Source organism: Neolamprologus multifasciatus, chromosome 3 (assembly GCF_963576455.1).
Source record: "Neolamprologus multifasciatus chromosome 3, fNeoMul1.2, whole genome shotgun sequence".
Taxonomy (NCBI): domain Eukaryota; kingdom Metazoa; phylum Chordata; class Actinopteri; order Cichliformes; family Cichlidae; genus Neolamprologus; species Neolamprologus multifasciatus.
Window position 1 is genome coordinate 43,625,817 of NC_140441.1, and position 27,500 is coordinate 43,653,316.

General features: G+C 40.3%; 1 protein-coding gene across 2 annotated transcripts in view; it reads left to right on the forward strand.

Annotated features, from left to right (window-relative positions):
• Positions 1–27,500, forward strand: part of tbc1d14 (TBC1 domain family, member 14) — a 48,364-nt gene that overhangs the window by 10,787 nt on the left and 10,077 nt on the right. For both annotated transcript variants that reach the window (XM_085146496.1, XM_085146490.1), the window contains exons 3-7: positions 9,647–9,770; positions 22,646–22,770; positions 24,422–24,504; positions 24,670–24,787; positions 27,170–27,276. In XM_085146496.1, the coding sequence (XP_085002622.1) occupies positions 9,647–9,770; positions 22,646–22,770; positions 24,422–24,504; positions 24,670–24,787; positions 27,170–27,276 (557 nt within the window). The remainder of the gene's footprint in view (positions 1–9,646; positions 9,771–22,645; positions 22,771–24,421; positions 24,505–24,669; positions 24,788–27,169; positions 27,277–27,500) is intronic.

The following is a 27,500-nucleotide window of genomic DNA, read 5'->3' on the forward strand; positions in this document are numbered from 1 at the left end:
ATCGATTCTAGAACATAAATATCTGGTATCAGAGGAATCAGCATATATAATAATAATAATAATAATAATAATGGATTGCATATATATATCTTTTCGGGGCCCTCAAAGTGCTTTATAATTCCACTATTCATTCACTCTCACATTCACACACTGGTGGAGGCAGCTACAGCTGTAGCCACAGCTGCCTTGGGGCAGACTGACAGAAGCTGGGCTGCCATATTGCGCCATCGGCCCCTCTGGCCATCACCAGTAGGCAGTAGGTGAAGTGTCTTGCCCAAGGACGCAACAACCGAGACTGTCTGAGCCGGGGCTCGAACCGGCAACCTTCCGGTTACAAGACGAACTGCCAACTCTTGAGCCACGATCGATATATGGTGTGATCCACACACCACTACTACTAGAATATTTTAGAGTAGTTGCAGGATTTAGGAGGGATATTCGTAGAGCTCCTTTTTGGATATTGGCTGCCTTTTGTTTTATGTAAAAGCAGCAGTTGTTCAAAGAAAAACTTTAAAAGACCTCCAGACAGCCTGAAGAACTGATGTCCAAGAACACTTTAAAAAAAGAGCCTGTCTCTTTGGATGTAAACTACAAATTAAGGGCTGTAAACTTTCTTCAAGATCTTTGCACCATGCTGGAGTATAATGAAATATGTGGGCAGAAATATTGATCTATCACAAATGTTATGAGGCCATAATAGGGCAGAAATAGAAGAAGGAAAAACAAAAAGCAGCATTGTAGCCAGCCTCAGTGAGATAATACTAGATAGTCAACTTCCTCTTTGACTTGCAGAATTTGTATGCTTAAGATTGCTTCACAAACGTGCATTAAGCAAAATATCCCTCTGACCCATTCCACCACTCTTGGAAATTGCAGCTCACCCAGAACATAAAAGGTCATGACCCTGACCTCTGCTTATCCAAATCATGGCCAAGCAGGAGTCGGATAGCAGCTTTAAAGCACAGCAGCGACCTAGCTACCACTTACATGTTGTCTCTTGTGTTTAAGATACAGACTAGTATATGAACACCCTGGTAAAGCCTGGTTTGCTTGTTATTCACACCTTTTGACACCAGCTCCCAGCACATCGTGTTTCAATAGTACAAATGGACCAGTTAGTTAGACCAATTATTACTGATCCCATCCTTATAACATAAATCTAAAGTTCATTCATGTATGTGCTGAAGTTGTATTTGTTGGTAAAACGATACACAATAACAAAACCATGGTGAACAAAACAGATTTAATTTAAGCTCAGTGAGAATTTGCTGCTTTAATTTATGTTCATAGTAGTTTCTCAGCACTAAGCATTGCTCTGCCACACGTGCAGAGTATGTCTAACAAGAAACTCCATATTCTACTGTAGGTGCAGTAAAAGCTTCACAAGTGCTAAAACGAACATAAAGAGAAAAGGGGAGAGAGCAGCCAACAAGGAAAGTGCTGTTTTTGGAGCTTCTGGCTCATGTTAACTCACTTGACTATAGTTTGCTATTAATTACATGAATTACTGCAAAGAGACTGTGAAATGCCTTCAAACGGCTGACCCACAGCTTCCTCTGTGCTGTTTCATGTAGAAGTTATGAAGTTTCAGTGGTGGTAGCACGTTGCTGCTTTCAGATGGGGCCAGTGTCAAAAAGATGTGTTACATACAACTGGTCTGTTGACCACTGTTGTTTGTGCTGATGTTAGCGACTCCTATTTGTACTCTTCATACTGTGTTTTTGGATCTTTGGGGTTTTCTTTTTTTGTGGGGGTGAGGGGGCTGTTTGCTTTAATATTCAACAAATGCACAGCATGACCCAAATGTGCAGTTGGAATTTTTAGAGGCCTGCAGCGCAGCATATTTGTGTTGATTCAAAGCACTCTGTCCCCTTATATACGACTATCAGATATGTGCATCCCAACCCAGTATCTCAGATCCTGAGGAATTTTCTGTTTTCTGGCAGGGAAAGTCCTTAACAGCATAACTTGTCCTGAGAGAGTGTGCACTGCTTCTCTGTTTGTGAAGACGATACTGTCATGACATTGCATCTAATGGGCTACTTCCCATTTCTGAATGTGTGCAGCTAAAGGTGTGGTGTTCCTTCCTCTTCCTCCTCCTCGTGCATGTTACAGATAAAGCACCTTAGGGGAACAGCAGTTTACTAAGACTATTTAAGATGAAGTTAGAGGGTTAAGTGCACAGAAAAGGCAGCAGAATGGTTTGATGTCTCACTACAAGTTTCATCATCATACATCAACTTCTTATAAGCTGGCAACAGACATGCTAAAGTTACTTTCATTTGACTTTCAGGTTTTTGCACACGTTCTGAGGAACACTCTTAAGCTTTTAGGCTTTTAGTCTACCAAGATTTCTTTTTGTATTTGACAAGGCTTTTATTTCAGATCAAGTGTGTTGTCATGGATAGCTTTGCATTTAGCACTACAGATGCTGCAGAGATTGTTGTGTGCATTGAGTTTTGAAAAAGTGTAATCTCAACTGAGACCGCTTTCAGCTTGAGGCTGCTGGTGCCATTGCCACGTGTGTCAGATCGCATGGTCTCATTCTTTCTTCCTCTAACCCAGATCTACTCTGCTACCGAAATGTAACATTTCATTGATTTAGTGTGTGAATCATTTCATATTTGGCATCTGGTGCAAGACTCTGCCAAATCAAACATGTGGAGCTGCCCGCTGTTGTAATAGAGCAGCTGAAAGTAGCCCGTTTTTTGTTTCTGTAATGAAAGCTGCCAAAAATGTGATGATTTGAGATGACCTTGGTTTAAATCCTCTTTTCATCGTGCCTGGAGCTTTTACTTGAATGTAAGAAGAGATGCTCTGATCAGTGGAGCAGAGACTCTATTTTAATTTTCAGACGCTTTATTTCTTTTAGGAACTGAAGCCAAACCTGGAATTTCCGTATTCTGTTTGACTTGCAAAAATGTACTATTCCTCTCTGCTGAATGCATCTTTCCCGATATACATTTCAGGAAAGATGCATTTGAGTCAAAACCACGAGTTTACATTTTGTTTTGGTTGTAGTTATTAGATGGGTAGGATGACGGGAATGAAATGATCCACTGCCTGCTCTGGTTTTTCTCAAATTGAATCCAAGTTCCAAACACACTCAAAATGTTTACTGACTGAATTAATCAGTTAATGAGGTAACATCAGGTGTTAAATTGGCACTCCCTCAACTCGTCATCCCTGTTTTTATTCATTCGTCACAAGTAAAAGTTACTCATTTACTGATTGCCCTTCAGATTCCTGCTTCTCCTCCTGTTCCTTACATCCCATTTGTTTAGAAGTCAGCCTTGTGACTGAGGAGGTGGGGACACAGAGGAGAGAGCAGCTCCCTCCTTTCCACTCTGCCTGAACAAAGTGGCTGTGTAGGGTTTTTTTTACACTCTGTAGTAAAAGCTGTAAATGCAGTGGGACTTGCTGATCTTTGAGTTTAACCACAGGGTTTTTGCTATTTTTCTGTTCCTCTTATCGTCTTTTGAAGCTTAGACTCCAGGCTCTTGTTTCTCTGTTTTGTAATTGCATTAACAGAGCAGGATGGCAACTCCATCGCTCATGCTGTACACTGACAGGTAGGACAATGAACAGTACTTGGTGGCATAAGTTTGTGTCTTGATTGACATGTCATAGCTACTGTTTCCTGTTGGATTTTTTTTTCTGCTTGGCAGCCTTGAGCAGTTCTTTGTCCTGGTTATTTTATGTTTTCTATGACTTGAGTCTGCTTTTCTACTTGAGATGGCTTGTGTTTATATTTTTGAGTCTCTTTATTGTAAATTCAGGCCTGTAACCATGCTGAGACACTTTATCACCTTATTTGCAGACATCAAGGCTAAAAACCAGATTTGGGAAATGCTAAAAATCTTAAAATCCTTTGGAAAAAAATTATCTAGTGCTATGTCTTAGCTCACACTGACCATATATAAATAGGCATTTCTGACAGTCAGTTCTTTGGTTTTTTTTCTAGCTGTTCCGTTTGAGTACTCGACCATAGCCGCACCAATTCAGATGTCACGTTGAAGCAACTTTGGCCCCGACTGAATGCAAATCATGTTCCTGCAGACACGAAAGCCAAAAACAAGCAAAAACAAAACACATGGCATCCACACGAGGTGTTGAGTAATCCAGGAGTTGAAGTCAAAGTTTGCTTCTTAAAGGTGGCACCGTGTTGGCTTCTGCACTTTGATCTGTGTTGCGTTCTTTTATAGAGGCTTTCTGGGGTTACTCGTGTTCACTACTCCCTGCTGACAGTTTACTTTTTCTGGCATATCACATATTTTCAGTATTGCTTTTGTGTTACAGATGTACAGATTCTTGTTTAAATAATTAGTTGGTTGAGCCCAAAAGTTGATTATTGACCAAATAATGTTTTCCCAAGCTTTAAACCACATTTTAAGATTTATTAGTGGGTTTATTTTTTAGGTTGAGATGACAATAATATATTCTAGTAATCCCTGTGATGGTGGGCATGTTTACCAAGATTTCTTAAAGGTTCTTTAATGTGCAGCTGTTACTGTTAAAATGGGAGTATGGTCTCTGCGGCATGATTGCATCATCCACACTCAGATTTGGTATTCAAGTAAATTGTAAAGGGTCAAGAGATGCTTTCATTTTGATTTTAGGCCAGCCAAAGCTAGTATGGATAGCAAGCTATCAGTTTGCTATCCACATTACGAAACTGATAACCGTGGACCAGGAATCAGTTCAGTTCACAAACTATGAAATTCCTCTACTTTTCTACTTGTCATCTTTATTTGCTTGAAAAACAAGTCACTGAAACATTGTGGTTTGAGTTTAGCCGTGTTTTCGTGAATCATCTAATACTACACTCGTGATGTTCCCTCTGGGTCTTCATCAGCTTTCACAGGGCTCATCCACTGATGGCCTCACATCTAACTAGAATAAATTGGTATACAGAAGTGTTTGTGGTCAACTCAACAACTGCAAGATTCCCAGAGTCTGTGATACAAAACCACTGCTTGTGCTCATGTTGTTTGTTTGTTTTTCAACTACAACACTGCATTATGGTAAAACATCTCTACTTTGGATTTGTCTTTATTCGTTTTATATCGTTCCAAAGTTGTTGGTTTGTTTTTTTTATATTCAGATGCAACTGTAAAAACCTGTGTCATGCTGCCATTTTCTTTCTACAGAGAATAGGCTTCCTGCTGACAACCCTTCCAAACAAGCCATACTTTAAAAGTCTTTTTCTGAATGTCCTCTCATGAACGTTTACAAATGTCAGCATGTTGAGTCTGAGATGCAGTTCTTGGGGTTTGTTGCATTTAGCAGGTTCTCTAAGCATTCTCATTTTTGTGGTGAATTTGCTAGAATGTCCAATTTTGCCAAGATTGTTATTGTTGTTAATTCCTTTGGAAGCCATAAGGGTGTAATTGGGTTTTTTAAGCTGTGAATTTGTGTTTTTCACGGCTTTGCAGTGTTTTAAGATATTGTTCCACACCCTGCTTCTTGGTATTACTTCTCTAAGTCTTTGGAATTGCGATGGAGGGATGGATTGCCTATAATGGTGTTGGAGAGCCCTGCTGCGTGGGTCAGCTCGTCTGTCCTCTTCACCAAAGAGAAGTGTTAAATTTAAACTCTTAGTAGTTTTGTATGATTAACACTTATAAATAATCCTTATTCATTTTAAGCCAGACGAATTAAACAGGAGGTAGGTTCTCATAACCAGAGAGATCAGATTCTAACGACATGTTCAGATTAACATCATTCAGAACCAAAAGTAGTAAAGCTGGATTCAATATATGAAACTTTGCCATGTTTGCCAGTACTCATGTTTCTAAAAGTGAATATATGACAGGGAATGAGCAATGATGATAATAATGGGATTCTTAAGTGTAGCATTCAGTACAGCCTGTGCAAAGTCTGTGAAGCAGTTTTCCTTGAATTGTTTTGAGTTTTCCAAGCTTCAAAAGAAATCTGTTAAATAGTCCTTGTCTTTCCCCTGGTTTTTGTGGCTAAATGACTCTTTCCTCCGTCACCCCATGCGCTCCTCAGTTATCCTCCCCATCTTTTGTTTCTTTGTAATCTGAAGGCTAACGTTTCCTTCCTCTGTTTGCTGTGGGTGGAGTTAGATGGCTTTGATGTCAGTAGATATTACATCCTTAAATTGACCATTTCCTCTATATTTGAGTGTGAAATGGTGCTGTACAATTTACTGATGTCTTATGCGTTCAAGCACTTCTTTGTCAAAATTGTAAGAAAATAGCGATAGTATGGAAAATGGTGGGTTTTTTTTTTTTTTGGTTTTTTTTTGTTTTTTCACTGGTTTGTCTGTGCAGTTGTGAAAATAGCAGAAGTTCAGCTTAAATGTCACTGTGCATTTACAGTTTGTAAAATATTAAGTGTTGGCTTTTAACGGCTTTCTTTTTTTCACCTTGGGAGTTACATTCCATTACTTTGATTATCTTTGTGTACTGTAGTTATCAGCAAGCAGAGCGGAAAATATGCAGGGTTGAAACGTGCAGCTACGAGGCAGGAATGAGGCGTTGGCATTAGAGGGTAAATAGAATGGCGACTCGCCCAGCTTCAGCCTGACTGTGAACATACATGGATTTACTTGTTAAGATCAAGTTATTTTGTTTTCAAGTTGTCACTGGAAACTGAAATGTCACCATGGTAAATCATTAGCAAAATTGTTGTTAATATCTTTGTTGTGTTTCATAAGCAATTACAGCTGGTTGGCTGTAAAGCTTGACTGTTTGAAATGTTGTCCAGAGTTGCAGTGTGATGGTATTGTCATCTTTCTGTCTTGCGTCACCTTCTGATTCCTAACAGTATTAATGGTCTACAAGAAATAATGTTTTTTTTTTTCCTGATATTTGCTCCTCAGGCTGCTTTGTAACTCATAAAACACATTGCTTTCTGAATACTGGAAAACCTGCAGGTTATACATAAATAATACTTCTTCCCTATTAATTCTCAGCTAATATTGCTGAATAAGTTGTTCAGGCCTCAGCATTTTAGGGCTCATAGCTCATGGATTTATTTCTTTTCTGAATTTAAAATAGAGCTTTTTAATTGGCTTCTTAAGATAATTAGAAGCTCCTGAAGAGATCTGACTTGGTTAGAACAAGGGAAGTTCAGCTGAGTTAGCTGCTCAGAGGTGGTGAGCTTTATTATAGTAGTTTGGTCTACGTGTATGTTAGTTTTCTTGTGGAATATAGGTCATATTTGCAACTTGGGCTGTTTTACTGTAACTAGAAAACTGAAATATTACCAAATCATAAAAAAGGAAAATTACAAACTAATTTTAGAGCAGCTGCAAGATTTGTTTAGTAATTGAACATAAGTGATTACTAGCAGGAAAGCATTGCTTGTTTTTGATATGATGCAGCTTCTTCTTGATTAGTATTAATTGCACTTTATAATAACTTTATAACTACTGTTATTAAGCAAGATAACAGCCAATGTAATTTTGTTGTCCAGATGACAAGAACTGTAAGTTTTTACTGAGCACAGTAGAACATCTTGAATGAAGCAATTTCCGAAGCAAAAACAGAAGCCCGTAGCACATGTGGTGACAGTCATTGAATGAGTTTGGCAGCATGTTTCCTGTCATCACTACTCTCGAGACCAACCCATGGGGCACAGGTCAAGCTGTGCAGCACTTAAGAGGTCAGGGGTCACTGATTCAACTGAGACAACTTGTGCATTTAGACCTATTTGACCCTTCCTGGCTCTTTCCACATGTCTGTACAACTTGCAGAGATCCAAAGCTTGAAAATGTAATATTTAGCTGACGTGTGATAATCATTATAGAAGACCCCTTGATGAAATTCAGCCTCAGACAAACAGCAGTGTGTGGGCTCTTTGAAGTTACAGCCTTGTATTGCACCTGTTCTTGCCCTGCTTCGTCAGAAGAGGCTTTTTATTTAACCAATTTAAATGTGTCTTTTCACAGCTTGCCTCTATTCGGGCTTTTAATTAAAGCCACCTCTAACAGCTCAGTGACATCAACGCAGTGATAAATGAATAAAAATAAAACCGAATAGCTGGCTAAATGGCTTAGTGAATGTTGTGGAACAAAGGAAAGCTTTTCAGCGGTTTAGCATGTAGTATTTAAACCCCAGATGGGTTGGAACCACTGCACTTTCAATGCAGTGCAGAGGAGACTGGATACAATTCATTTCAAATGGGAATTCACAAAATTCATTGGATGAAGGTAGTATTCTTCAGTCAAAGCGGCAATAATGAGGGGAAATTTGGAACTCATGGCAACCCTGCTCTGTAACTTTACATGATGTTGATGTGGTTTTTATACACTTGCTGCTACGAAATTTCACAATCTGACTTGTTGCAACAGTGGCATCTATTTTACTACCAGACTCAAATTCAGTAAGCTCTTTAGATGACCCATTCTTTTACAAATGCTTGAGTTTTATACACCTGTGGCAGTGGGACAAAAAATATTTTTCAACCATTTCCCAATGCTTTCTTCCATATTGTGCCTAGGTCATGAATAGTCAGACTACAATCTGGATCTGAACCCAGACCTATTACTAGATTTTGATGCACCATTTCTATTTTACGTTAGTGCAACATTTCTCACATTTATCTTATTGTTATTTTAGTATGGTCAGCCTTTTCCTTTGTCTACAATAGTCGATGTACAGTGGGGGAAATGTTCTCTTTCCGAGTTTGTAAGATCGGCCACATAACCAAGGGGGTAACTTGGAACGCTGCAAGGTTTCAATGTGTAGTGTGTTAACAGTGGTGTTCTTGGTGACTGTGGTCCTATTTGCATTTACGTCATTAACAAGTGTAGCTCTAGGCTGATCCACCATCTTTTTTTGTGATCATCCTCACCCTGTGAGGGAAGAACTCCTTCAAGGGTGACAGTTTCTTCTGAATAATTGCACGGACAGTTGTCATATTCTCACCAAGCTTCTTGCTGATGTTCTTGTAACTCATCCTTGTGTAGCCCAGCGTTGTGCAGATCTGCAGTCTTGTCACGTTCTTTGATCGATCTTTGGTCTTACCTGTGGTCGTGGATAGGTTGGAATAAAAGCAAATTGATTCTGTGAAAAGGTGTACTTTATACACATAACAAGTTAAGATCAGTAGTATCTGGAATTGACTGGCTATGTCCCATGATTATAGTCAATCTGTGGGGGAATCAAATATTTATTTTGACATGCAAATCTATTTGTTATTTATTACTTTCATGTAATATTTTCTTTCTGGATTTTTGGTTGAATTGTCTCTTTTGCCATTAAAATGAAATTACCATAAATGTAGATTTAATGTTCTTATATAACTTCAAACTACTACTGATTCAAAAATTGGGCTACTTTATTATATATTGCATTAAATGCATTTGGAACTTTGATATTTTGGACCTTGGTTTGAGGAAATTTTCTCTAACTAGACCTTAAATTTTAATTGAATATCCCTCATATAAGGTAGGAGGTTAAATGGCTTGCGACCTATACCCCCTTGTTCTTTAAGTCAAATATACAATCTGTGGCTTTACATCAGCTGTCCCCTCCAGTAGTAGAGACACACACACAGTGTTTCACCTCACTCATTGCTTTAGTCAGGAGGCAGGTTGTCAACGCCTTCCTTTTTGTTGCTGTTATAATGAGCTAATTATCGTCCATTCTAATTCTGTGTCATTTTCCTCTCTCAGGAGCCTGTTTGCCAGGAGAGTGAAGGAAAATCAGCCTGTGGAGCAGAAGGATCCTGGGTGGAAGCTGTTTGGGAAAGTCCCACTTCGGGAAAGCCCCCTCAAAGACCCTAAGAAAATACAAAAGGTAGAATCTGTAATCAGACCAGGGGTTCAACAGAACTTAAGGGGCTTTATTTTGTGTGTGGCTTGTGGCACGAGCATACCTATTGAATTGCCAGAAAGGATGGAGACGTGGGCAGTAGTTGCGTCTGGGTCAGACGAACTCTATTTCCCCACCATACTTTCCATTCTCCAATTTATTTCTTCACCTCCCTGGTAGGACATGCCTAAAACTCCAAAACAAGGAGGCATCCTGACCAGGGTTTTAATAGTTTTGCAATTTTCATTAGTTTTTATTTTTATTTAGTTTTGACTTCAGATTTTCAATTTTATATCAGTTTTAATTAGTTTTTACCAATTGTTTGCTAGTTTAGTTTTTATTTTTTGAAAATCCTTAGTTTCAGTTTAGTTTTGATTAGTTTCAGTTATAGTTTTAGTTGTGTTTGCAATAATTAAGTGTAACAAAATCCCAGTTTCATCATATCAGTCATTCTCTTCTGCTTATCCTTGGGTATGTTGCTATTCCAGCTACCATACTGCACCCTGGACAGGTCGCCTGTCTGTCGCAGGGCTAACATGCAGAGACAGACAACTCACATTCCCACCTATGGGTTCTTTAAATAAATAAATAAAGGCAGATGAACAACCATTGATACCAGGCAACTATAAAATGTATATCTTGGCCCCAATGAGACTATTAACTCTTGCAGCACCGGATGTTCGTAATTGTGGTTCAAGTGAATTGATAAACTTTTTGAAGGTGACTCACACAGTTGTGTAGATATCCCCGTCCTGTTGTCTCGGGATGCTTCACGCTGCCTTGCCTGGGGTTAGCTTCTGTTTTCTGCGGATGAGGGTTGAGTGTGCTCCCTTACCTTCTCAAGGTAAGCTAGGTTAGCCTTCTTGTGTTAGCTTTTCAAGTGCACTTTAAGGTTTGTGGGATTTTTTTCCCTTTAGAAATGTCCCTCATAATTTGTCTGTTTCCACTACAAGACACTTGCTTTATCCAAAACACAGTCATATTCAAAGTAATCCCAAATTGGACTCTGGCGCTTTCTCCCGACTTTTCCTGACATGATTCTGCGCGTGGACGGAGCAGCAACACAGACGACTCGACTAACGTACTGCCACCTGCTGGCATAATGAGACACAGCAAGAAAAAAATCTGGAAACTAAACTTCATTTTCACCCTTGACTCTTGTATGACACGCACACATCAACGAAAACTAAACACATTTTTGCTATAAATTCTGTTAATTTTAGTTAGTTTTGTGAACACTCATTATAGTTTTAGTTAGTTTTCCTTTTTTTGTTTTTATTTTTATTTCCGTTAACGAAAATGTTTTTTCACTTCTAGTTTTCGTTATTTCGTTAGTTTTCGTTAACGATAATAACCTTGATCCTGACGACATTCTAGAAAAGATTCCTGAACCAGGCTTCTTTCAATGTACTAGCTAGGCTTAATCTCATGTGGCGTGTGGCATAGTTTGTGTTTGTAGTGTTGCACATCAATTTTGATGCCGGTCGGCTGCTTATGCACCTCTCGATTTTTGTAACTTGGCACAGTGCGCTGCGGCCGCTAGAGCTGGGTTGAAGACACAGCTGTATTGTTTTTTACTGCCATTTTAATGATATTGTAGCACATGATCAGAGATGCACAGATGCAGAAAACTTGACAATTTGTGGAAAAAAACTTTGCAAAAAACCTTTGACAGCATCTTGGCTTCCAGTTTTGGCTTCTTTTCCTCCTATATCAACGCTTATGTGGATGTATTGTCTAAGTGGCCATATCTATAGTTCAGGAGAATACTGCAGCAGCCTCCTGTAACAGCAGGTATAAAACAAATGTCTATGAAACACAGTTGCCATGCTGAGCGAAGCGACCGACTGTTGCAGCAGGTATATTAGCTTTCAGCCATCTGCTATCCTATTGTTTCAGTCCCCGCCTACAGCCTGTGGCCATAGGCGAGGGTAAGAAGATAGACCGACCAATGAATTTACAGCTCTGCTGTACACTCAGCTCTTATTTCCAAAGCACACCAGTACAGTGTCTGCACCACTGCAGATGAACTTCTGCCTTCCCTGGTATGTGCCTTTTAACTCTTTTCCAGGTGAGACCTGTTCTCTCAGACTTGGGATGTGCCAAATTTCATTCCTGTTGCTCAGCTGGGAACCGCCCCAGTGTGAGGTGGAGGTCACTGCTCGTTTGAGAGAAAACTAATCAGAAAAGGAACTGTTTCTCCTTTACATGAAGTTTCTCTGTCCTGTTTATAAACCAAGGAGAGTTTTGTCTGTTTGTAGCCCATTTGTTCAGCTCTGTGTGTGCTTTGCTTGGTTGACACAGAGAACATGGCCTTGCGTACTTCAGTAGAACAAAGGATTTTTCTTCCCAGAGCAGCTGATCTTCTGTTTGTGATGACCATGCAGAAAAACCATCAAATAAAATTATGAAGACTCCAACAGGAAAATAACCATGAAAAGTATAATTACATTTTTAGTCTGGAGTTTGATAAAGCTGATAATGTATCAACATCCTACTCCAGTTGGTCACTGTCCTTGAAAACCAGCCTTCCGCATGTGTGCTATGAATGGGGTTGATCTGGCCTTGGCATAGACCATCAGGAGCGGTTTATGTGACTGCAGAAGGTGCTGCCATCACAGCCCCAGTCAAACTGTACAGCCAGCTGTCTGATGCACAAACCATTGGTATTATATTCATAAGTTAACTGACGCCAATACAAGTAGGCATTGGCTCCATGATCAAGGGTCCAGCTCTGACCCAAAATGTGATCAGTTCAATTCAGAAAGTGCAGTTTTGAATTGGTGTTTCTGCAGAGTGTGCATCTGTTGTTCAAAGGTCAGACAGATAGCTTAGATTCAGTTTTAAGCAGAGCCTTAATGTTGTACCATGAGGTAAAGGCCAATTACAGTAACATCATAACTACTTCTGATAAAGAAGCCTTCGTTAGTAGTTGGTTCATAATGGCTCTCATCATAAGCAAGTTCAAAATACTAAGATCATGCATACAAGCTGCTGTATTCTCGAACAATAGGAGTACTGAGCTGAAAATGACATGCAGGTTCAGCTGCTATATTTAAAAATACCACTTGCAGAAATTGAAGGGGCCCCTCTGTTTGGCTTCAGCAGCTCTTAGAAGTATAGTAGATGGCCCAGCAAATGTTTGACTGGAGCTATTTATTCGTTTATTCAAACTGGTTTGGGTTTTACATGACAAGGAGAATTTTATTTGCATGGTCACTATAGCAGGAGCATGTTATTACAATACAGTGGACTTCAGGAAGACAGATAGCTCAAGTAGTTGGTAATATGCTCCTTTGGGGATGTAAGCATGCTACACGTATTATCCCTGACAGACAGTGATGTCTGGTCGCTATCAGACATTCCAAGCTGCAGTTGCTCACCTCAAAGATGAAAACGATCTGTATATTTTAACTTCATATGGTCAGTGGTTATTTTTTCCATCTTTTCATGAAGTTGCTCAGTCTCATTGACTTTCTGTGGTTGCTGGTAGTTGCTTCCTTTATGGACACCCATTTGCTTTGAGCTCCAGCTTTTCGGTTATAATGAATCATCTATTCTTTTTATGGCTGCCTAAAATATTTTTTGTCTTTTGATGTAAAATGGCCAAAATAGAAGAAACAGTTGCATGTATATAAGTAGAACCTGCTAAAATATTATATATACTTTTTTTTTCTGTTTCTCTCTATGTGACTGGGTTTAGTGGAGAGCAAGCATAACGTGTTTGTTATGCAGTATTCAAAATGTCAAGGTCTTTGACAACACTGCCAGATAGCCAGCTGGTGCCTGAATACTTATTATTTTCCCACTTCCACAGAAAAGTGCCCAAGGCTCAATAAAAGCAGAGGGTCGCTCTGTGCTGATAAAATAAACTAAAGAACCAGATGCTAACATGTAATTAGAGCCATCAGAAACCTGTTATTGTGTTTCCATTTGCCCTGTTTCTGAAACAAAGGAAAAAGCACTCTTTCAGTGATCTCTGTGCATGGGAAGCCCAGTTAAAGGTTCTGTTAATGTGTAACCTTTTAACAAGTTGGCTTTAAATCGTAAATGCACTGTTGACTGTGTATTTGTATTGGTTTTAAATTGCATGTTGATATACAAGTGCTCATGAACACACACAAGTCTGTCTGTGGCTGTAACTCTATATTGGACCTGAGGAATCAGTTAACAAGGCTCGGGTTTCAAGGCTTTGTTAAGCTAGTGCTGCTGCTGTTTCAAGGAGGGGTTACTGGACTCTGTGTGGACTCCTATTTGACTCTGTTATTGTTGAGCTATTATGAGACTCACTGTGCTGTTTCCACTAACAGTTTTTCCCAAAGCTGTGAATCATTATTCCGTCATGTACACCAATTCTGCATTGCTGAGAGTAAAACATCACTGTGCTCCACTCTGTGTTTAAAGGCCTTGTTGTGACTTCGAGTCTGATTTCACATTAATAATGCATAAAAAGAGACAAAGATAAATTCAATGAAGGAAAGAGGATTAGATTACTCACTTATTTATTTAATCTAGTCTCAATGTGATTTGTTTTTACTGTATAATGCAGTTATTTATAGCCAGTCCCCCGCGTGTGTCCAGCACCTCGCTCACATGTGTGAACAATATAATAATTGGAATCAAGTTACCTCTTGTCACCATAAATAAAAAAAAATAAAAGATTCTCAACAAATGTTCACATAGAAGCTGATAGCCAAACATATGTTGTCAAAGGAGCTTGCAAAGAAAAGCGTCTGGACTTCTTTAAGTTGCTTGAAGACGTTTCAAGACGTTTTGTGAAACCTGGCCCCACCTTATCATGCGAAAAGGTGGGGCCAGGTTTCACAACGAGCTCACCCGAAACCCTGGCTGATTGGGACCCACACCCAGTTTCACACCTTGGCTCAGGCGATTAGAGGATCATCAGGGGGTCCTTTTGTCCCTCTGTGGATACTCCCACTAGGTTTAAATCTGGGACTCCCCACCATTTGACCTTAGAACTGAAGAAGCTTCTCGGATGAGAGGTGAAACGTCTTCACGCAACTTAAAGAAGTCCAGACGCTTTTCTTTGCAAGCTCTTTTGACTACGATGACCTGGGTGACTGAGAACCTTCACAGACAAACATATGTTGTCTAAACTTAGTAGTAATAAATAATTTTTTCACATTTTGCATGGTTGCAATAATTTGACTTTATTTAAAAAAAAAAAAAAAAAAAAAAAAGGTCATCATCAGCCTAAAATCCTCATAACTGCCTAGCCTTTGCTTTCCTCTATGATATGTTAGCTTCCTCTAACAACTGGTTAGATGCTGCTAATGGATCTAACCAGTTTCAACATAGAAATAAAATGAATAGAATAACATTTTCAGACACCCCCCCGGCAAGTCTTCCACCCCTCCATCTGTCCAGAGTACAGATACAATATTGCCACAGCACCTGAAGCCTTCATTAGTTGATCTTTGTGTTTCAGCCTTAACAACAGAAGCTTTCTGGATACTTGCGTCTTTGAAAGGCAACTGAATGTTTAAAAATGGAATCACAGCTTTCATTCAATTTTAGATCTCTTCATGTGTTGTTATGCTGTCTTTAAAAGATCTATCAGTTCTTAAGTCGCAGCTGCTCATTCTGTCCTGACTGGATTAAGAGAGTGGAGGCCAGAGTGGCTGTGAACTAATCTATTACTCGGGGTTTGATTAGAGTGCCTGCCAGAGCACAGCAGAGTGCAGAGCTCCTTCGAGCGCAGCGACACGGTGGTGCTGATTTGCTGACACACACGCAGCAGCGGCACTGACAGACTAGAGTGGATCAGTGTAGCGTCACCGCTCCAAGTGAGGGACACTGAGAGAGTGGGGGGGAGGAAACAGGGTATCATGGTGCTGCATCATCTTGTAATGCGGGGTGTGTTGCTCTGTCAGCAGCCCTTCTTTTTCACCTCCTGGGTTTCCTGTTGCCAGGAGTGAGCCCTGTGGAGCAGCAATGATGCTAGGCTAGGGTTTTCAAGACAAACCCCCACCGGAGGACTGGCTGTCTGTACAGAACCGCAGCGTTCATGGTGAGTGAGCAGCTGCACTGTGAGCGTGATGACCCACTGTCTCTCGCCTTGTCTGGCAGAATCAGAGGACACTGGTAGTCAGAGGTTGAAAGAGAAGCAGCACAGGAAAAGGACGTCTCGGGTATCCAGTAATAGCCTCTTTCAGGCTCTTCCATAATAGCCGTAGCTTTGTGCTTTGTGTTGGGGAGCAGGGTGATGATTGCTGGAATGTCTCTAAAAAGATAATGTCTGGTTTTTGGATGTGTTGATGGTTGGTTGGCCAGCTAGGGGACAGAGCATCTCCACTGCATGGAACCTGACCTGTAGCCCTTTACCAAGTATTACCAAAGTATGTGTAGCAGTGTGGAAGTAGCATTGTCTTTTTTTTTTTAATTGTAGGGACATCCAAGGGATTTCCTCCTGCTGTCACCACTGATGCAGTTAAAAAGAAACAGCTCATCTGAGACGTCTCATTGGAGTGTTTGATGCCAGTATTCAGTTCTATGTTTTTGTCTAGATATTGTTCACTTTCTGCCAGATCATTACAGACTCCTCCTCAGCTCCCCTGTGAGAACTGTTATTCAACTGTTAATGTGTCAGCTGTCCTGTGCCAAAGACACTACATGCAGTTGGAGTCCTTGTTTGAAAAACATTTAATTACTCCAACACGAGTAAGGTTAAGTGTCATAGATGATATAAATAAGCAAATGGGATAATGACATGATGGTTGGCATTAAAAACAAAGTGACATTGTGGTTCTTGATTGTTCCTGATTTAACCTTGATTTTTTTTTTTCACCACCACAAACATTTTAATCTGTTGGTTAGTAAAAACTCAATCTGGTACTCAGGCAGAATCATCCTATTGACAAACTTCTACTGACAGAAGATGAAAAAGGATTAAGAAAAAGAAGCAAAATGTTTGTTGTTTTTTTTGTTAGGTCAAGTTTGTTTTTGTTACGCAACCAAACTTAACAGGCAGAATTTGCTTGTGTGTCTGCTATTTACATCATGGTGTTCTCATATACCAGACGTTGGTCACACCAGCAGACCAAAGTAATAATAGGAGTCCATAGCAAACATTGTCAAAAAGTACCTTTAAGTGTTAAGTACAGAACGTACAGTCTAAGGAGCTTGGAAAGAAAAACATCTGGACTTTCTTTAAGTTTCCTTGAAGACGTTCCCCTATCATCTGAGAAACTTCATCAGTTCTAAGAGTAATTGGTGGAGAGTCCCAGATTTTAAGCCCTATGGGGGAGTCCCCAAGACCAAACAGCCACTTCATAAGTGCATGGCACAACATAGAAGAGCCACCTTCACGGGACAAGACTCGGCTGTCCATCTGCATCTAAAGGACATTCACTCTTTTGAGGATACCAATGTTCACATTTTTGACACAGAAGACAGATGGTTTAAAATGGAGTGAAAGAAGCCATCTATGTCCACTGTGAACAACCATCTTTGAACAGAGGTGGGGGCTTACGACACCAACTGTCTGCCATCTATAATCCAGTTTTGAGATTCCTTCCCGGAGGCCTTAACACTCACTCAGATCCCCATTTGACCATTTGAAATCACATAATAGGGTTGGGCTAGGTTTCACAATGAGTTCACATGAAACATTGGTGGATTGTGACCTACACCATTTTTCACATGACACTCTAGGGGGGCACTCCCATAGGGCTTAAAATCTGTGACTCTTCCCCCAGTTAATAATAATAATAATAACAATAATGGATTGCATTTATATAGCGCTTTTCTAGGCACCCAAAGCACTTTACAATTCTACTATTCATTCAATCTCACACACTGGTGCAGGCGAACCACAGTTGTAGCCACAGCTGCCCTGGGGCAGACTGACAGAAGCGAGGTTACCATATCGTGCCATCGGCCCTTCTGGCCAACACCAGTAGGCGGTAGGTTAAAGTGTCTTGCCCAAGGAAACAACGACCAGGACAGAGAGAGCTGGGGATCGAACCGGCAACCTTGCAGTTACAGATTAGCTTCCCAACCCCCTGAACCACGATCGCCCCACGGTTGCTCTTAGAACTGAAGAAGCTTCTCGGATGAGGGGTGAAACGTCTTCCAGGTAACTTGCAGAAGTCCAGACTCCTTTATTTCCAACCTCCTTAGATTATGATGACCTGGATGAGTGAGAACCTTCACAGACATACACTATTGGAGAGACAACCCCAATAGCTGTTAAATCCTCTGTGAAAAGGCAACATTTGGAAAGAATTATACCAGGAAGAGACCTTTAGCAGAATTGACTACCTTTCTGATTAGATAATCTGTAAATTGACACACACCCCTACCTTCCTATATAACAAATGATAGAGAATCAATTAGTATTTTACTCTGTTGTATGCTTGTTGATGCCTTAAGCAGCATCTGGTGAAAAGCTGAGTTTGGCGACAAGCTGTCGCCTCTCAGCTCCCAGCTTGCATTATTAGAAAACCCTGTGGTGTTTTTCTGAGGATTTGATGCAGAGGCTATGCTCTTTGGCACTGTAGGACGACAGTTTTACAACCAGGAGTGAAATTAACCTCTTCTCAAGCAGAATTTCATTTGACTTTGAACACATATTACCGACTGACCAAATGCGAATCATTAAAGAAAATATCCTGAGGTCATCATCACAGAGCAGCTTCCTCACGTCTATAGCTTTAAATCGGAAAGACGGTGCCAGCCAGGCACCCAGAGAGCTCTTACATCACTACCAGGAAATTGGAGAACTTTACTGAAAGCCACAGTGACAAAGCAGGTTGCCTTGGCTGTAGGTTATCATGGGATCCAATTGCTATTGCAGCTAACGGGTGTAACAGATGACAGATTGCCTTTATTCCCAGTGCTGAGTCTCTAAGAAATATAGCACGTTTTACAAGTGTTATTTACAGCTTTTTTCCTGTACCAGGATGACAAATGAATTGTATTTTACTATGTTTCCACATGAAACAGTATGAAACATCAGGAGGCGTGGCACAGTCCGATAAAGCTCTGTTATTTGATCAGTGGTAAGTAGAGGGAAACTGGGGAAGAGATCTTTGATCACCTTTCCATGTGAGCAGTTTGAAATCAAGCTGTATGCATCAAGCTTTCATTATCCAAAACAAGGGCAATAAACATCAGGGTGTAGCTTTTTGTTTTTGTAAAGCAGAAGCTTTTTGTGTTGCAAAACAAGAAAACAAATGTGTTGCATTTATAATAGTGACAGAACCACAGGAGGAAGAGTTGGTAAAGTAATGTTTCATCCTTTCTGCTCATGCTTCGTCAGCTTAGGTGTTGATTAACTTGTAGCACTACCTGTGAGGTAACAGAGGAATGTGGAGTAGTGTGCCACAAAAAGTTGATGGTAATTATCTCAACATCGCTTGGATGAGTGAAATATTTCTCCCAGATGAACAGAATAAACTTTCTAGCATTTCCTCATCTGGATGATTGAGCATTTGTTTCATTGTCACAATGGCACAATAACTCGTCGGCCTCACCTCCCAGATGACCACTTCAATTCACTTCAGCTTTTAAGTTCAAATAAATTTTATTTATATAGTGCCAACACACAACAGTCACCCCAAGGTACTTTTTATTGTAAGGTAAAGAATAATTTTGCAATAAGTTTACAATAATAGGGAGAAAATCCCAACATTCACATCATTTCCTTTGAGAAAGCGCTTGGTGACAGCAGCACATAAAAACTCCCTTGGATTTAACAGGGAGCCTATGAAGAGAATCCAGGATTGGAGCCATGTCTCATCCTTTTTTTAATAACCTCATTAAGTTTAGATATTTTTCTACCTCGGACACTTTAATACTGCACCAACTATTACACCTTCTCATCAGCACCTCAGCACTGCCACTAACACATCCTTTCTTCTTTAGTTTCACGTTGGTGCGTGTACCTGCCCTGCTGCTGAACAGATGCCAGGTTGAACAGATGCCTACTCCTCTTCAAAATCTGCTCTTCCTCCCCCTCTCTGCAGTATCCATTGATTTTCAGGCAGCACATCTCTAACCTTTTTCTTTGACCTGCAGCTGCTTGAGTACACATCATGTTTAATAAGCCATGCAGCAGCACATGACTGTTATGGTTGACCAGAAAAACCTGGTTAACAAGTCACAAGAGAAATTTTACTATTCTAAGTTCAGTGAACAACCTCAGGATTTCATTGGAAGCATGTTTGGGAAGACTCCTAGGAGAAATATCTGACTGACAGCTAAATACTTTAAATAGCTGCTGGAATCAAAGGTGGGTGGATTAATATGACTGAATATAAATCTGAGTCAAGAAACCAAAACAATGAACCAGAAGATTGAAGCTAAATTAGCCAGTTTGGGAGATCAGTGATCTTCAGTATGGTGCAGTTAAAGAACAGTCAAGCACAGAGTAAGTGAAAGACAGACAGTTGCAAAGCAGATGAAAGAGGATATGGACAGCAACTACAGGCAAAACAGACAGAAGCACACACAAATGGCACTGCTGGATAACCTTCTGTGTAGTACTCTCCTCTCTAACTTTCCTCAGTCACTTGCAGTAGCAGAATTTTCCTCTTCCACAATACAAGCTTAGCTCATCTTCTTATCTTCCTCCATCATGTGCATGTTTCAGTCACCTTCACATGATACCTAAAACTCTAAAACTAGTGTTGTTTTATTGATTTATTTCTCTTCCATTTATTTTCACATAGGTATCTTTCCTCATGTGTTTGTTACCACTTTTTTTCCCCCACCTTAACAGTACTTCTTTCTTTGTGACTGGGAAAAACACAATTTCTGTGACTGCTTTGTTGTGTACTTTACTACTTTCGTCTGCACTCCATCCAGCACTGGCTCCTGATCCAATATCGGGTCATTCACTCACCTGAATCTTAAAAGACAATCATATCTGATCTATTTCAGCTTTATTCCACTTGATAACTCACTAGTTTACATTTGACCCTTATGTTAAGCTACCTTTTTTCTAGATATAGTATATTGGAGGATTTAAACAGTCTTGCAGTGTTGTTTTTTTTTGTTTAGTTTTTTTTTAGTCATGTTAGGGCGATTGTGGCGCAAGAGTTGACAGTTCGTCTTGTAATCAGAAGGTTGCTGGTTCGAGCCCCGGCTCGGACAGTCTCGGTCGTTGTGTCCTTGGGCAAGACACTTCACCCGTTGCCTACTGGTGGTGGTCGGAGGGCCCGGTGGCGCCAGTGTCCGGCAGCCTCACCTCTGTCAGTGTGTGGCTACAATGTAGCTGCCATCACCAGTGTGTGAATGGGTGGATGACTGAATGTAGTGTAAAGCACTTTGGGGTCCTTAGTAAAGCGCTATACAAATACAGGCCATTTACCATTTAGGTACCCTACACTTCACAGGTAGTTACTTCAATCATGTGCCTCAAAATTGAGAAACATTTAACACAGGAAGTGCACACTAATTTCACCCTTTTTTCTTAAAGGTTTTTGTAAATATTCGGTGAACATCACATTTAGTATTACATAGTGAATTTTTTGTACACTGCTCAGGTTTCTTGTTAGGTTCTTATTTGTACTGTCACTTGTAAACGGTTGCATTACCACAGTTCTGTCACAATAGGACTGGGGGTGCTAGTAGCTGCTGCTGCATTATCCTCCTGAACAACAGGTGTCACCATTCACACAAAGCGACTCACTCAGTGATGGAGTAGTAGTAGTTTTGTTGTTTTCAAAGTTTTCTTCAGAAAGTCTCAGCTTTACAGTCTGTTGCGGCATCTCCCATATCATTAAAATTGTAGCTAAAAATTGGCGTGATCCTACATGCCATGTCTTCCACCTGGCTGTGATGGCGCTGGCTGCTGCATCACCTGTGTGAGGGGAGGGGAGGGGGGAGGACCTCCCAAAAGACAGAAAGGTGTGAGACTGCCTGACACCAAAGCCCGCTTGCATCAGGGGATGTGACATTTTAGGCGTGTGGTGCAGAGTATGACAAGTATATTGGTGCCCCACCCCCCACCTCAAGGAAAAATTAGGTCCAATTACCTTTATTTACTCACCCCACCCCCAACACCAATTGAGAGCAGGTGCAACAGACACAAACACAAAGAAATTAATGACACTGGCTTCATTACAAAAGTCATGAATGCACTTGTGCACACACAGTCCTGTTGAGGGAATAGATTTTCCGACTGGGTGTGTGTGTGTGTCCCATTGGTGGTATAGTGTTGTTGATTGCTTGCAGATCTCAGCCTGCATTATTAACCAACACTGCACACTGGAGGCCATTTTGGTCACACTTGGGGTGTTTCTGCACTCATATTGCACTCACCCCATTTATAGCTTCCTAATTGATTAGCAGCACGACATAAGATCTATGACAGGCCTTCTCTGAATGCCAAAACACACACACACACACACACACACACACACCCTGTGAGTCAGCTGACGGTTGGTCTTGTGTGTAGTGTGGTCTTAGCTGTAATGACTGCCCGTCACATGGTGCTCTCTTCCCAAAAGTCCTGTATCACATTCCCAGTAGTGAAGCAGAAGCAACAGACTCGTTAAACAGCAGCTGGCAAATGTTCAGAGGCCATGTCAAGTTAACGTCATACAAATACAGAATAGAAGTCATCTCTTTTATCAACTTTTTTCCCTCCATTATTAATCGGTCTACATCAAGCTACAGCATGAACTGAGGCCTCCTGTGACCTGTTAGTGCTCTACCTTGTTCTGTTCTTCACTTCAGTTTAGATGCTGCAGATCTTAATGTGCACGAGTGTGAAACTAAATATAGACCAAATGAAACTGACCTCAAAAGCAAGTTTCCCTGTGACACAGTTACACTGTTACTTTCATGTTTCTATGTCTAAATTTTCTATATTTTTTTTTTGTTGTTGTCAGGAATATGAAACAAAGAGTGGCAGAGCTGGATCTGGCAACCCAACATCTCCGAGGCAGAGTGTGAGGAAAAACCTGGATTTTGAGCCTCTCTCCACCACTGCGCTGATACTAGAAGACAGACCTGCGTATGTAAACACAAACGGCGCAGTCACATTTTTCTTTCCCTCTCACTGTCAGCTGAGTTTGCTTATCAGACATAAAAGCCAATCTCCTTCTTCCTCTCATTTCTTATCAGTTCTCCTTCCCCTGCCAGGTCGTTAGGCTCTGTTCTGCATTGTTACAGCTCTCACTGTTTCCCCGCTTGTATCGCAGATGGTAAAAGAGACGTGCTGCTGAAAGTTTAATGGCCCTCGCTGAGCTTGGTTTCATTACCCTCCCTTTTGTAATTTCTTTAATTTTTTTTAGCATGTTGTAATGTTTTTGCATTCAGCCAGACAGACGTATGCCGGGCGACATCTTTGAGTACTGCTGCTTAGCCGTGAGCTAACTGTATGAAAACATATTCAGACACATTTCCTCTGTGAACACCAGGAAGTTTATTTTGACACCATGAATGGCAGAACTGCATTCAGCTGCTGCTCCCTTTGTGGCATGCAGCCTCTCATGTGTCTGCACACAAGCTCTGAACCTGCAAGAAAAGTGCACATGATGTGTAACAAATGTGACTAACCATAGCATATATATTTTAACCTTTTATTTTGCTGTTAACAAAGATGATTTATTTTAGCATTGTTACTAATGTTGTTTTTCACATTGCAATTTAATAATTGAATACGTTTAAATTTAATGCCGTTTGTATTTATGTTTATTGTCACAGTTGATAAGAGTATAACAAATATAGTCTGATGACTTTGGCACATATGTATATAGCATTTTATACGCTGTTGGAAAAAAATTAAAGGAACACTTTTTAATCGGAGTATAGGATCATGTCACTTTTCAGCTGTGCTGGTCGTCTCTCCCTGAGCCTGGTTCTGCTGGAGGTTTCTTCCTGTTAAAGGGAAGTTTTTCTTTCCCACTATTGCCAAGTTGGGGGCTTTTCTGTATGATTGTATCCTCTATCATACATTATAAAACACGTTGACGCGACTGTTGTTGTGATTTGGTGTTATATGAGTAACAGTGAATTGATCTGCTTGAACTTCGTGAAAGCCGTCCAAATAATGAAAGTTGTATTACACATTGTTAACCATATACACAAAGTTTTGATACGTTTTTTTTGCCATGCAGAAGACTCAAAGCAAGATAGTGGAAAGGAAAACAATCTGCACTGTAATGATTGTAAATGTTCCTTTAGTTCATTGGGTTTTTCTTTTCTCAAGGTCCGTTGTAGTACGTGCTGTGGAGTGTTTTCTTTATCAGTTTGACTGTTGTCTTGGAATATAGATGTTTATGTTCCTCCTTTATGTTCTTTCCCTGAGTCCTTATTCCAAGAATAAACTTTGTTGCCAGGGGCTGATATATAAAGTCAAAAGTGTTGAGAAAATTTAAATGCTTATTGATTTTAACCAGCAACTAGCACGACATCAGCCAAGTGATTTAGAAAGACTGGAAAAGATGAAAAAAAGAAAAAAGGGTCATCTAATGTTTGTAGCATGTTAAAGAGGCAGTAAGTTGAATTTACTGGAATATAAGCAGCTGTGTTCACTCCATAAACGCATGCAGCTTCCTGTCCTGATGTTCTTTTTATACACTCCAAGATTGCTCAGCATGAGTAATGCAAGAGCACATAGTTGCTAACCGTGTGTGTGTGTGTGTGTGTGTTTGCATGTGCAGTAACCTGCCTGCCAAGCCAGCTGAGGAGGCACAGAAACACAGGCAGCAGTATGAAGAGATGGTGGCCCAGGTTAAGAAGAGGGGTGAGTTCAGTCGAGTGAACTGAGGCTGCAGATTCAGCATCAATGTTGCTTTCTTTTTTTTCCTCCAGCCTGGCACACTACACAATAGTTCAGACTCTATTTCTGTCCAGTCTGTTGTCCGCTCCTCTCTTTCCCGTGTAATTTTATGTTTAATGATTTCTGCAGAGTTAAAAGAAGCTCAGAGAAGGAAGAAGCAGCTGGAGGATCGATGCAAGCTTGAAGAGAGCATTGGCACAGCAGCTCAGACTTGGAACCAAGAGATCCTGCCTAATTGGAGTACAGTGTGAGTACAAAAAATACTCTGGTTTGAATTATAACATATTTAACAATAACAAAGCTCATTGCTTTGCTTCTGTATATTCAGTTGTGCAGTTAGCTTCCATCCCAACAGCTAGAGTCAGAACAACAAAAATGCCGTATCAGTGTTTAGTAGGGCTGCACGATTAATCGTTAGAAAATCGCGATCTCGATTCATACTTATGTGCGATCTCATTTCCAAATGACAACGATTTAAAAAAGAAAGAAAGAAAAAGACGACGACGATTGTACCGCATTTTGATCCGGGATGTAATCCGCATGAAAACAAGCGCTCACTCTTCCTGCTCAACAAATGACAAGGGCGGAGCCTTATACCACGTGATACAGAAGCTGTGCCGTGTGATGCTAAAATTAGCAGGGAAAAAACAACGGAGAGCACGTCAGGGATGACGAGAAAGTGACAGGAGAAAATCCGTCCCGGTGTTGTGCCAAAAAGTCATTTCCGGTATTTGCCAAAAACTGATTGCTCGTATTTAAACTGCTATAAGTAAGTTGTTGGGCTATAATATGTGAAACATATGTTAAATGCATCCCTCATGGATGACATAAAGTCATATTGAGCCACAAACAACAGTCGTGTAACAAGGTAGAAGCCGCAATCAGTTTTTGGCAGCGACTTTTATATAACCTTTATTTATGCAGTTAAAAAAAATCTCATTAACATTAAAAATGTATTTTGTCAGAGTAAGCTGGCCAAGAGGACAGCAGAAATGGCAGCAAATATGACAATAGTTCTGTAAAAATATTTTAAATGAGGATAAAGGACCGGATTGGTTATAATGTAAGTACAATAACACAGAGCTGTAAAGATACTTGAAAAAACAGATAATTTTTTAATTCTATATATAACCCCTTTGTAAACGCTGTTCACCGAAGTCTATTTACCAACATACGTAAAGATATTACACATAAAAAACACACGGAAACATTGGAAATCACTTTTTGGCACAACACCGGTCAACCACCCAAACATCAATAACGGGAACCTTATACAGCGCTTCCATATACACGTTGAACTCCCGCAGGCACAAAGGAATTACGGAGGCTATCACTTATCACCTGACCAAAGATATGGCTCCCATCAACACTGTGCAAAACGAGGGATTTAGGAAAATGATCAACACCCTAGACAAACGCTACACAGTGCCGTCCCGCAACTATTTTTCTATTGTTGCTCTACCTGCTCTATACACGAGTGTCGAGCAACGGTGGAGACGGAATTTCAAGCAGTACAACATTTTGCGGCAACGACAAAACGTGAGACATTTGTTGTTTTTAATGTTTATTTATCGTTTTTATGTTCAGTCTCAACTGTTACGAAGTGGATGTGCAGTTAATAAGTGCAATAAATATTTATACTGGAAAAGAAAATCGTGAGAGAATCGTGATCTCAATTCTAAGTCAAAAAAATTGTGATTCTCATTTTATGCAAAATCGTGCAGCCCTAGTGTTTAGCATTTGTGTTTAGCTGGCTATGAAGGTTAAGCCTGATGTTGGTCCTCACTGCATGTTACACTGGGGGGATTACATGGAGCATTACTGCCGTTTTATTCTCAGTTTAATGCAGAACTTGCCCTGACCATAAAATGTGCAACATGCTCAATGTGCAGTATTTCTTGGTCAACATGTATTCAGGGTTTGTACAGGTGCTTAAATGGTTGAATTTGACCCTGAAAAAAGCCTGACTATAGGAGTGTACATGTTGGAAGAACACGCAATAGTGTTGTTGACTTTGGACTTGAATTTTTAATAAAAAACAAAAAAGTACAAGTCAGAGAAAATAATGACCAACAAATTCAACTCACTATTCCTTTATTACCACATAGACAGTTTTACTTCTCTGCCTACTTAAAAGTTTACTGAATCTTCAATATTTGATCCTTCTTGGGAGCATTTAGTACACTGCTGCTGTTGGCCAGCACTGCAGGGCGGAAATGCAGTATGCAGACATAAGAATATAACAAGACATAACTTGTTGTGGCGGTTAAGCTGGCAAAACGCGTTCAAACCAGTGTGGTCATCTCAGGTAATCTTCATAAAAGTACCAGGCTCCTGCTGCAGGTGTACTCCTTGGATTAATATGTGACTAATTCACTTCACACTACCAAACATTGCTACAGTACTGCTGCCAGATCGTTCCTTTATTCTATTGTATCTTTATTACTACAGCAATGCAAACAGAAGACAGTATAGATGTGTTAGACTGAAGGAAAGTGTTTTTCTTGCTTTCGAATCAGTGGTTTTCCAATTAGGTTATTGTTAACCTACGGCCCATTCTATAAAACATTTTTATCATAGACTCTGATGTGCTTAACATTTTTTCCCCTCTAATCCCCCACTGCTACAGGTGTACATCTCGACGAGTGAGGGACCTCTGGTGGCAGGGCATCCCCCCCAGTGTCAGAGGGAAAGTGTGGAGCCTGGCTGTGGGCAACGATCTCAACATAACACACGGTACGTGGGAATGAGTGTGTGTGTGTTTTCTCAAGTTAAAAGATCTGTTAGCAGGCCGAACCTTAACCTAAAAACTGCCAGCTGGGTTAACTTAACCTAGCCCTGAATTATGTCTGAAACTTAAAATGTAACAGTTTCTTTAATGCGAGTGTTTCGATCCTCAAAAGTTGGTGTTCTTCTCATTGGGTGATTGCAAAAACACACATCCCCACAAAATAAGTAAT